The following is a 13701-nucleotide window of genomic DNA, read 5'->3' on the forward strand; positions in this document are numbered from 1 at the left end:
ATTTATTTCCTTATTTCTTTTCCTCACTGGACTGATTTTCCCTGTTGGAGCCCTTTGGCTTATAGCATCCTGCTTTTCTAACTAGTGTGGTAGCTTAGCAAGTAATAATAATAATAATAATAATAATAATAATAATAATAATAATAATAATGATAATAATAATAATAATAATAGCATTAAAAGACAATTTGTGTGTATATATATATATATATATATATATATATATATATATATATATATATATGTGTGTGTGTGTGTGTGTGTGTTCACAAGGCACTAGAAAGGTTGGAAGACCTAGGCCTACATTACTGAGGGCTATGAAACGTGTAGTTGGAGATGATGAATGAAGTATTAATTTGAAAGCTCAAAATAGAGATGACTATCGAAATCTTACCGAGGCCCTTGGCGTCAATAGGCGCGGCAGGAGATGATGATGATGATGATGATGCTGATATATGTTGATATTTACAGATATATACAGATACGTGTATATATATGTATATATATATATATATATATATATGTGTGTGTGTGTGTGTGTGTGTGTGTGGGTGTGTGTTTAGTTATAAATTTATATATGTATATATAAATTATATATATATACATATATATTTATATATATACATATATATATATATGTGTGTGTGTGTTTGAGTTTAGTTATATATGTATATATATATATATATATATATATATATATATATATATATATATGTTTGTATGTACAGTATGTATATTTAGAAGATAAAAACTAATAGTAAAGCTAAATTTGTGTAAAGTGGCCATTACAAAACTCCATCCAGCTCATGGGGGACTATTTCGTTATAGTGAAATCATATTCACATTTTGTAAAGAGTATAATGAACGTAAAATAACCCAATTAAGAACATTTTTATGTGTATTTCGAGATATTTATTATAATAATAGGAAATATATTTGCTACTTCGAATAATACTAACAGTTGTTCCTTATGTTTGAAGGTGGCTCATGAGTGGCAGAGGCAAGGCACTGTGACATTGCCTAGCAATCAGGACAATGCCCTAGAGACTGACCATATGATCAGCGCCCAAGCCTCCTCTCCACCCAAGCTAGGACCAGGGAGGGCCAGGCAATAGCTGCTGATGACTCAGCAGGTAGACCTATAGGCTTCCCCAAACCCTACATCCCTAGCTTACAAGGATGGTTAGGTTTAAGACACTACAAGAAACTATAGAGCTTGAGCGGAACTCGAACACGAGTCCGGCAGATCGCCAGGCAGAGACCTTTTCAGTAGGTTACGTATAATTAAATGTATTTTTAATCAGTTGGTTGATTGTGTACTAATTTATATTTGTACTGCTAAGTTCGTTACGCTTATTTTGTGTTTAACAGTATTCCTTGTTAAAATAACAATGGCAACTTTACTTGTATTTTAAGCATATTCATGATTCCATATACGAAACTAGAGGGGGACTCAGTAGAGCACAGACCTCCGCTGCGGCAGCTTATTTCTCGACGTTTTGCTCGATCTTGACCTTGACCTTTGACCTTAACATGTATTAATTTTCGTGGATTCTCGTACACTCAAATATGAACAAAGTTTGAAGTCTCTGTGACAACGATGTCCAAACTTATGGCTGATTACGCGAATGAGACATTTTGTTTGACCGTGACCTTGACCTTTAACCTTGACCTTCCCAAATTTAATCGTTTCCAGCTTTTTACCTAACAGTTAATCCCTACAAGTTTCATTACTCTACGATTAAAATTGTGGTCAGGACAGGAAACTGTTCACAAACAAACACAAAGAGTGACCAAAACATAACCTCCTTCCAACTTCGTTGGCAAAGGTAATAACTCTTAGCAACTCATGTAAAGGCTGTAAAGTATTGATACACTCGGGCAAGCTGTTCTGTCTTGTGTCTCTTCGTCTTGTTTTGTTTAAGTTTTTATAGTTTCTATGGGAGATATTTATTTTAATGTCACTCTACATAACATTTTATTTTTCCTTGTTTCCTTTCCTCATTGGGCTATTTTCTCTGTTGGACCCCCTGGGCTTATAGCATACTGCTTCTCCAACTAGGGTTGTAGCTTAGCAAGTAATGATAATAATAATAATAATAATAATAATAATAATAACTTTCTGAATTTGTCGTTGAAAAAATAAGATATTGTCATATATGTCGTGTCCGTAATTGGCTTCTTGAGATGTCAGTAATGTAAATGAGGCATAAGTTGGTGTGTTCGATTTCAAGAAGACATTTTGATGGCGTGGATAAGTCAATTTTTCAAGATCTTGAAGAGTGACGTCATCAGTCCCGATTCAAGGACTGTGACGTCAATAACTATTTATCTTATGTTGATTATCCAGTAACGTATGTTATATTCTATGATTAATCAATACATTATATGGTTGTTGTGGCCTGATTGGTAACGTCTCTGCCTGGTGTTTGCCAGTCGGGGGCTCGAATCCCGCTCAGTCTCGTTAGTGCCATTAGTGTCTGCAATCTTACCATCCTTGTGAGCTAAGGTTGGGGGTTTGGGGGAAGCCTATAGGAGTATAGGTCTATCTGTTGATTCATCAGCAGCCATTGCCTGGCCCTCCCTGGTCATAGCTTGGGGGGTTTGGGGGAGCCTATAGGTCTATCTGTTGAGTCATCAGCAACCATTGCGTGCCCCTCCCTGGTCCTAGCTTGGGTGGAGAGGTGGCTTGGGCGCTGATCATATGTATATATGGTCAGTCTCTAGGGCATTGTACTGCTCGATAGGACAATGCCACCGTCCCTTGCCTCTGCCATTCATGAGCGGCCTTTAAATCTTTAAACCGAAGGACAGGGAAAGGTTGCGTGACCGTATTAAAGTTCAAACTTGCAGCAAATGTGATCTTAAAAAGACTGACATAATTCTCTCTCTATATTTTATATATGAAAGATCTTTTTTTATGTTCTGTACTTAGATTATTTTATTTTTTAATATTGTTATTATTCTTAAGATATTTAATTTTATTTTTTTTTATTTCTTTTCATATAGTTTATTTACCTCCTTATTTCCTTCCTTTACTGGGCTATTTTTCCCTGTTGGATCCCTTGGATTTATAGCATCCTACTTTTCCCATTAGAATTATAGCTTGCTAGTAATAGAAATTATTATTATTATTATTATTATTATTATTATTATTATTATTATATATATATATACAGTATATATATATATATATATATATATATATATATATATATATATATATATATATATATATATATATATCCAGACACTTGCTCTTTACTGTATAGAGGAGATGTAGAGTTACACGAATTGGAAATTATGTCGCATGCTTATACTCCATCATTGTATCAAGTCTATATTAAAATATTAAAAACACAAAAAATAGGAATCTCTTTCATTCAAATCTTTTTATTTATTGCCCTATAGAAACCTATAGTCCATTTCTTTTAGCGATGCATATTTGCACCGACTCGCAGCGGTGCCCTTTTAGCTCGGAAAAGTTTCCGGATCGCTGATTGGTTGGACAAGATAATTCTAACCAATCAGCGATCAGGAAACTTTTCCGAGCTAAAAGGGCACCGCCGCGAGTCGGTGTAAATATGCATCGCTAAAAGAAATGGACTATAGTGCCAGAAGGTTCAAAATTCCATAAATCAATCAAAATGTATTTTCTTTTATTATGTGATGTTTTCATTATGGTTTCGCTGTTTTGATCCTCAGCGGCTAATTCTCGTCTTGAATTACTGGACAAATACCTAAAGTATCTCAAATTCCTTGTCTTCGATCTTGATATTAATTTCAGGCATTGTTGTTCACTTAGCACATCAGCCTTCTCTTGTCCAATGAGATGTTCAGTACTTGATAGTTCTGAAGTTTGACTCACGCTGTGAGCAAAGTCAGGAATTTCTCCATAATACTGTAATTAAATCGTTGAAACTTCAGAGGTTCAAACCTAGACCTATTCAATTGTTCATTTTTTTCTCATATCGTTAATTTATTTCCTTATTTCCTTTCCTCACTGGACTATTTCTCCCTATTGTAGCCCTTGGGCGTATAGCATCTTGCTTTTGCAACTGGGGTTGTAGCTTAGCTAATAATAATAATAATAATAATAATAATAATAATAATAATAATAATAATAATAAAATGCTTTATTCTTAAGCGCTAAAATAAGTCTCGTTGCTGTTCGTCTTATGTATATTTTTTCTATTTCTCTTCAATAGTTTACTATTTATTTCTCGATTCATTTTTTCGTACTGGTCTCCTCTGACTATCGGTATGAACTCTCAACTATCTTTACAGTTCTATGGGCTAAAGTATTACTATTCACCCTCATTTCTACTTCGCGCTGAGGTTCGAATACTTGGCCAGGCAGAAAACTTATCATTAAGGGAATTTCCCTACAAGCCTGTTATCCCATGTCAGGGAAAATATGATATCAAGGTATTTGTGGCTTATTGAAAAAAAAAAAAAAGTCACGAGTCCTAGTGATAAAATTAGTATCTACCCTATATGACAAATTGCACAAACTGCCGTGTGGTAGTTAGGAAGTTTGGAAGGGTTGAATCTATGTGTGTGAATATTTATCTGAATATTTAGCCGTCTATTTTGGCTGGTATCATACAGTAGTGTGTATCTCTCTCTCTCTCTCTCTCTCTCTCTCTCTCTCTCTCTCTCTCTCTCTCTCTCTCTCTCTCTCTCTATATATATATATATATATATATATATATGCATATATATATATATATATATATATATATATATATATATATATATATATATATATATTTATATATATATGTATATGTATGTGTATATATATATATATATATATATATATATATATATATATATATATACATATATATTGTAATAAAGTGTTCTTTTTAAATAATTTGTATATATGGTTATTCAGTGAATTTGAGTTTTGTTTTAGAAGAGTTTCGTGTTTTGTCCAATTGTATTTTGGATAGTGTTGTCCTGGTTGCATATGTAAACATTAACTTAAGAGTTCGGTTGAATTTGTTACCCCCTTCCTTGATTTGTTTATTCACCTTAATTTCAAATAGTTGTTGAAAAGAATTTTTTATGCCTAGAATGGTTTCATACATACTTATACCAAGGCACTTCTCCCAATTTTGGGGGGTAGCCGACATCAACAAATGAAACAAAAACAAAAAGGGGACCTCTACTCTCTACGTTCCTCCAGCCTAACAAGGGACTCAACCGAGTTCAGCTGGTACTGCTAGGGTGCCACAGCCCACCCTCCCCCGTTATCCACCACAGATGAAGCTTCATAACGCTGAATCCCCTACTGCTGCTACCTCCGCGGTCATCTAAGGCATTGTAGGAAGCAGCAGGTATTGGTATTCTATTGTAACAAAAGTTCAAACTTGCTGCAAATGTTTTTATGTTGAACTGGCTGACATAATTCTCTTCTTATAGTTATATATGAAATATCTGTTTTGATATTGTTACTGTTTTTGAAATATTCTATTAATTGTAAATTATTTCTCATATCGTTTATTTATTTCCTTATTTCCTTTCCTCACTGGGCTATTTTTCCTATTTGGGGCCCTTGGGCTTATAGCATCTTGCTTTCCCAACTAGAGTTGTAGCTTAGCTAATAATAATAGTAATAATAATAATAATAATAATAATAATAATAATAATCAGGAAACAGGTTTTCTCAAAGATAATTTTTCAATGAAATATCACATTTAAAAAGGATTTTGGTCTTTTCTAGATACATTTAAAATATTGAAAATTGCTCCTTTTCTATATAATTAAAATTCAAAATTTTATGTTTGTATATTTTGCCGTTTTCAGTTTTTTTCCTCGTTATTCTTCATTATTATTATTATTATTATTATTATTATTATTATTATTATTAGATGGACTACAAGCCTAGTTGAAAAAGCAGGATGCTATTAACCCAAGGGCTCAAACAGGGAAAAACAGCCCAGTGAGGAAAGAAAATATGGAAATAGATAAAGTACTTGTGAAGTAATGAATAATTGATATAGAATATTTCAAGATCAGTAACAACGTTGAAATAAAAATCTCATATATAAACTATAAAGACCCTTATGTTAGCTTGTTTAACATAAAAACATTCTCTGCTAATTTGAACTTCTTAAAGTTCCACTAATTCAACTGTCTGATTAGGAATATCAATCCACAACCTGGTCACAGCTGGAATAATCCTTTAGAATGTTGTGTTGTATTGAGACTTATGATGGAGAAGACATGACTGTTAGGATTTTATATGATATTTTATTAAAATCCTATTTAGGATTTTATATATTTTATTAAAATCCTATGTAGGATTTTATATATTTTATTAAAATCCTATTTAGGATTTCATATATTTTATTAAAATCTTATTTAGGATTTCATATATTTTATTAAAATCCTATTTAGGATTTTATATATTTTATTAAAATCTTATTTAGGATTTCATATATTTTATTAAAATCCTATTTAGGATTTTATATATTTAATAAAATCCTATTTAGGATTTCATATATTTTATTAAAATCCTATTTAGGATTTCATATATTTTATTAAAATCCTATTTAGGATTTCATATAATTTATTAAAATCCTATTTAGGATTATATATTTTATTAAAATCCTATTTAGGATTTTATATAATATTTTATTAAAATCCTATTTAGGATTTTATATAATATTTTACTAAAATCCTATTTAGGATTTCATATAAAAAAATTTCTTAAAATCCTTTTTAGGATTTTTTATATTTTATTAAAATCCTATTTAGGATTTTATATATTTTATTAAAATCCTATTTAGGATTTTCTATAATATTTTATTAAAATCCTATTTAGGATTTTATATAATATTTTATTAAAATCCTATTTAGGATTTTATATATTTTTTTAAAATCCTATTTAGGATTTCATACAATATTTTATTAAAATCCTATTTAGGATTTTCTATAATATTTTATTAAAATCCTATTTAGGATTTTATATAATATTTTATTAAAATCCTATTTAGGATTTTATATATTTTTTTAAAATCCTATTTAGGATTTCATACAATATTTTATTAAAATCCTATTTAGGATTTCATACAATATTTTATTAAAATCCTATTTAGGATTTATATAATATTTTATTAAAATCCTATTTAGGATTTCATATAATATTTTATTAAAATCCTATTTAGGATTTCGTATAATATTTTGTTAAAATCCTATTTAGGATTTTATATAATATCTTATTAAAATCCTATTTAGGATTTCATATAATATTTTATTAGAATCGTATTTAGGATTTTATATAATATTTTATTAAAATCCTATTTAGGATTTTATATATTTTATTAAAATCCTATTTAGGATTTCATATAATATTTTGTTAAAATCCTATTTAGGATTTTATATAATATTTTATCAAAATCCTATTTAGGATTTTATATATTTTATTAAAATCCTATTTAGGATTTCATATATTTTATTAAAATCCTATTTAGGATTTCACATAATATTTTATTAAAATCCTATTTAGGATTTTATATAATATTTTATTAATGGGATCTAATCTCCTTCGCGCAATGGCCATGTTTAAAAATCAAGTTTGGGAATTAATTTAGTTACCGTGAAATTAATTTCGTTTCTAATTACGATCATATTTAATTGTAATTAGTGTTACCTTAAACTCTTACTTTTTGATGAATTTCATTAATATTGTGTAAAGACAACTGGAATTTATATTATTATTATTATTATTATTATTATTATTATTATTATTATTATTATTATTATTATTATTACTTGCTAAGCTACAATCCTAGTTGGAAAAGCAGGATGCTATAAGCCAGGGGGCCCCAACAGGGAAAATAGCCCAGTGAGGGAAGGAAACAAGGAAAAATAAAATATTTCAAGAAAAGCAACAACATTAATATAAATATTTTCTATAAGCTATAAAAACTTTAACAAAACAAGTGGAAGAGAAAGAAGACAGAATAGTGTGCCCGAGTGTACCCTTAAGCAAGACAGTGGAAGACCATGGTACAGAGGCTATGGCACTACCCAAGACTAGAGAACAATGGTTTGATTTTGGAGTGTCCTTCTCCTAGGAAAGCTGCTTACCATAGCTAACTTAGAAATATAGTCATTTAGAAACAGATGATTATTTGTGTGTAAAATATTTCAAGAAACATGCACAAATACTTTGCATTTTCAAAACGACGATCTTAAAAATTATTATTGTTTTGAACTTCGTATTATTTTTTAATATATTATTATTAAATACTTTGCATTTTTAAAACGACGATATTAAAAACGATTATTGTTTTGAACTTCGTATAATTTTTAAATATCATATTATTAAAATGTACTTTTAACTATGTGTAACCTATAGGTAAGTTTGTAATTCAACTAATAATTATAGTTTTAAAAAAAAATTATTATTTTTCACACTAAAAAATGTGCATTAAAAGATCGGTAAATGCCTGGTAACATTTATTCCAGTATTTTTACCGTTTTAAAAACGGATATATTAACGTAAAGGAGTAATATTACGGTCACCAACCCGTAAGAATTAATAGCAAAGTAGGGTAGAAATCACGGTCGCCTGTATTTTACTGAAATACGGTTGAGAACAATTTTTTTTTTTTTAAGATAAAATATTCTGTAATGATTGTGGTCATCCCAGTCTTTGTATTTTATATAAAGATTACTGACGATTACTCTGTTGCATTTGATGGCATTGCTGTAAAATATCACACAATACTATGGTTTTTCATTTCATATCCGACCATTAATTTCAATAAGATAAGATTGCAGTGTTCAATATTTAACAGTTTAATATCATATTCAAGGTTATATGCAATTAGTACCAGAGTTTTAAAAATGGCCATTAACTTTATAAAACATTCATGGAAGACATCTAGTTCATTGAAGTCATTTTTTCCTTTTCAATAAGTTATGACTGCAGAGTTCTATATTTAATAGTTGGATACCATATTCAAGGGTATATGCAATTAGTGCCATAGTTTAAAAAATAAATACATATTAAATACTTATAAAACATTTATGGAAGGCATCTAGTTTTTTAAGTCATTGCTTTTCTTTTCAATAAGTTATGACTAAAGAGTTCTTTATTTAATAGTTTAATATCATATTCAAGGTTGTATGCAATTAGTGCCAGAGTTTTAAAAAGTGGCCATTAACTTTATGAAACATTTGTGGAAGACATCTAGTTTATTGAAGTCATTGATTTCCTTTTCAATAAGTTACGACTGCAGAGTTCTGTATTAAACAGTTTAATATCATGTTCAAGATCATGTGCAATAAGTGCCTTAGTTTTAAAATAATACATATTAAATACTTACAAAACAATTATGGGAAACATTTAGTTTATTGAAGTAATTGTTTTCCTTTTCAAGATATGACTGCAGAGTTCTATATTTAATGGTTTAACATTATGTTCAAGGTTATATGCAATTAGTCCCATAGTTTTAAAAAAAAATCACCATCAATTTATAATACATCTATGGAAAAACATCTAGTTTATTGAAACCATTGTTTTCCTTTTCAGTAAGTTATGACTACAGAGTTCTATATTTAATAGTTTAATATAATTTTCAAGGTTATATGTAATTAGTCCCATAGTTTGATAAAAATCACCATTAACAATTTATAAAACATTTACAGAAAACATCTACTTTCTTGAGGTCATTGCTGTCCTTTTCAATAAATTATGACTGCAGATTTCTTTATTTAATAGTTTAATATCACGTTCAAGATCATGTGCAATTAGTCCTATAGTTTAAAAAAAAGTTATATCATTAACAATTTATAAAAACATTTATGGACACTATCCTTCTAGTGCCATCTCGTCAGACACGTACTTTCAAACCATCATCATTTCTTCTTCTCCAATGACTGCTTTGGACTCGCTAGATGCCCTAAGAATGCATTTGAATATCAAAGTCCTTAAGTAGGATTCCTATAGCGTCCTTAGGGCTGATTCTTCCAGGGCATCTGGTGTAGGCTATTTCACACTGCCCTGCTCCAGTCATCCCGTCGAAGTGCGAAAGTACCAAAAGTGATCCCGGGCCAAGGTCATTTGGGTTCGAGGTCAGGATGTCCTTTGGGGTTGACCTTGTATTTTGAGTGGATGTACTGTTGCTGTTGAATAGATAAAAAAAGGTTATTTATATCATGAGAATAATAATAAATGTAATTGTTTTGTCATTGGTATAGCATAAAAAGATAATTAAGCATTACGCAATATACAATATATACGGTATATATATGTATCTGTGTATATATATATATATATATATATATATATATATATATATATATATATATATATATATATATATATATTTATATATATGTGTGTGTGTGAGGGATTAAATTATATATATATATATATATATATATATATATATATATATATATATATGTGTGTGTGTGTGTGTGTGTGTGTGTGTGGGGTTATATAATATATATATATATATATATATATATATATACATATAAATGTTTAATTATATAAATATTAATGCATACTGTATATGTTCGTCTATGAACGAAAGTTGTTCACTAACACACGTTTCTTCCACACTTTAAGGTCCCACGTCATTGATACTTCTAGGTATCGAATTACCATTTACAGAAATAATCCGTATCCTTAAGCATTCACTACCTCCTTCTATTAGCGTAATTTTTCCCCCATTAGTATGGGGTAACACGGTTGCCTTCTTTTGAAGGACTCTGCTTTGGCTTTTGGTGTGGATCGTAGTCCCGACCGGCTGCCCTGCCTGACATCGCCTAGAACCCAGTAGAGTATGCTAGTGTGTTGTACCAGCCAGGGTTAATACCAGCCACCATCGCCCTTCCTCCCAGTAGTAGAGCATTCACTATCATGATATAAGTTCAATTGGTTGTAATTCGAATCGAAATACACCAATCTGTACCATAACTGCAGGCGCTGAAGTTGCTTTTTATAATTTTGTTATTAACCCAAAAGATTTTAATATCACCATCCTGAAAGTAAAGATGGGTTTATTTTGACCCTAGATGCAATCGCCTTAAATCGACAAGATTATGTTCAACTGAGTAATTATTATTATTATTATTATTATTATTATTATTAGCCAAGCTACAACCCTAGTTGGAAAAGCGAGATGCTATAAGCCCAAGGGCTCTGATAGGGAAAAATAGCCCAGTGAGGCAAGGAAATAAGGAAATAAATAAATGAGGAGAACAAATTAACAATAAATCATTCTAAAAAACAGTAACATCGTCAAAACAGATATGTCATATATAAACTATTAACAACGCCAAAACAGATATGAAACCAATTTATAAATCTTTAGGTAGCCTAATTAATATCTCTACTGTCTACTTATATATTAACCCCGAGACATGAGTTCCTTACTCTTGTTATATATACTTAACATATAAACCCATTTTCTGTATGTTTAAACCATCACCAGTTCTCTTATTTGAGGGTACACTCAGGCACACTATTCTATCGTATTTCTCTTCCTCTTGTTTTTTTTTTTAAGTTTTTATAGTTTATATATGTAAGATTTATTTTAATGTTGTTGCTGTTTTTAAAATATTTTACTTTAATTGTTCATTACTTCTCTTTTAGTTTATTTATTTCTTTATCGCCTTTTCTCACTGGGTTATTTTTCTTTGTTATAGTCCTTGGGCTTATATCAAACTGCTTTTCCAACTAGGATTGTAGCTTAGCTATTAATAACAATAATAATAATAATAATAATAATAATAATAATAATAATAATAATAATAATATTTGGCTTTCATAACGCAAACACGTTGTTCTATTTCGTGAATCTCTACAAAGAAGAGTTTCGTAAACAGCTCATATCATTTCGTATGGAGAAAGGTGCATCGTATGTGAATAAGAGCTTGTATTATTCTTATCCCCCTTCACCAATCCTTCCTCTCCTTGTTGGGATTCCTCGAAGACGCCCTACTAGCACGAATAACGGCCCCAGCGTAATGGGCCGTAATGTATTGAAGACGTGCCAGTAATACTTGAGATGCGGATAACGGCTGTATGGGATGAGCTGTATTCCAGAGGGGTGAGGGGGGGGGGTAGGTTTATGAAGTTGGAGCTTGAAGGAGGTCGTGTGTGCAGGAAGGAGATTTCAGAGTAACGCCGTAGGATTTGAGGAACTATCTTCTTTGAGGATTGTTCGGTGTATGGAAAGTGAAGGAAAAGGAATTGTAGTTAAAAGGGAGTGTTTTGGTAACCTTGCACCCTAGTCACGAGGATTGGTAAGGAATCAGTGAGGGTAATAGCAAACAATTTGATTGTCATAATTGTGTCTTAGTGAGTGAGTGTTCGTCTTCTTCTTCACGAGTGTGTTTTCTTCTTATTATTCGTCTTCTTGTTTTTCTTTTTCTTCTTCTTCTTCTTCTTCTTCGTCTTCTTCTTATTCTTCTTCTTCTTCTTCTTCTTTCCATTTCTATATGGGGTCGTTGCTTCGAGTCAGGAATTAAAAGAAGGGGAAGACAGACACACAGGCATTCGTGCAACCAATGTTAGAGCAGTCTACTAACTCGAGCCGGGTACGAATCATGGAATTCACATAAAGCGAGTTAATCAACTCCCATTCTAATATCGAGATTGTTTTTAGATAGATATAGCTTCGGAAGCTGGGAAAATATAGTTTAATTAGCTTGAAAGCATTGAACCTCATACGGAAAATTATTAAAAAAAGTAAAAAAGAAAGGTTGTTAAAAAGAAGAGTAAAATTTAAAAGACATAAAAAATATGTAGAATATTTTAAAAGCGAGCCTTACATTGAAGATAAAGTTATATAAATAACCAAATGAATATGCTTATAACGAAATCCAAATAAAATATCAGTGTTGATAAGGGAAATTATTGTATGTGAAACTAAGTATATAAATAAAAATGGGGAAAAAATAGGATGTTATACATAGAATATCACGATAAAAGTATAACAGAACAGGAAATAAAGGAGTGTTATTTCCTATGTTAGTAAAACGGATGACGTCAGAGGACATTCCCGATATTATTATTATTATTATTATTATTATTATTATTATTATTATTATTATTATTATAATAATTGTTATTATCATCATTATTATCATCATTATTATTATGGATATTATTAATTATTATTATTATTATTGATATTTTATTGTTAATATTATCGTCATCATCATCATCATCATCATCATTATTATTATTATTATTATTATCATTATTATTATTATGTAATTATTATTATTATTATTATTATTTATTATTATTATTATTATTATTATTATTATTATTATTATTATTACTAGCTAACCTACAACCCTAGTTGGAAACGCGGGATGCTATAAGCCCAAGGGCTCCTATAGTGAAATATAGCCCAGTGAGGAAAGGAAATAAATAAACAATATAAGAATTAACGAACAATTAAGATAAACTATTTTAAAAACATTAACAACATTAAAACAGATACTCCATATAAACTATAAAAAGACTTATGTACGCCTGTTCAACATAAAAATATTTGCTGCGAGTTTGAACATTTGAATAATACAAAGGTCAAAGGTCAACACTGATGTCGCATTGATTTGAGGATACTCTCATTAAACTGTAAAAATCAGAAAAATAATTTTTAATTTTGACTTACATCACGTTTATATCAATGTTTTACTTCTAGTTTTACTTCT

At 29.9% G+C, this 13701-nt stretch overlaps 1 protein-coding gene across 1 annotated transcript in view; it reads right to left on the bottom strand.

The window, feature by feature from the left end:
• Positions 1-9897: 9897 nt before the first annotated feature.
• The window catches only part of LOC137618001 (uncharacterized), a 17220-nt gene continuing 13416 nt past the window's right edge, over positions 9898-13701 (bottom strand). The window contains exons 3-4 of the mRNA XM_068347922.1: positions 11933-12035; positions 9898-10146 (exon numbers count right to left, since the gene is read on the bottom strand). Of these exons, the coding sequence (XP_068204023.1) occupies positions 9924-10146; positions 11933-12035 (326 nt within the window). The 3' untranslated portion in view covers positions 9898-9923. The remainder of the gene's footprint in view (positions 10147-11932; positions 12036-13701) is intronic.

The sequence above is a fragment of the Palaemon carinicauda genome, chromosome 24 (genome assembly GCF_036898095.1).
Source record: "Palaemon carinicauda isolate YSFRI2023 chromosome 24, ASM3689809v2, whole genome shotgun sequence".
NCBI classification, from domain to species: Eukaryota; Metazoa; Arthropoda; class Malacostraca; order Decapoda; family Palaemonidae; genus Palaemon; species Palaemon carinicauda.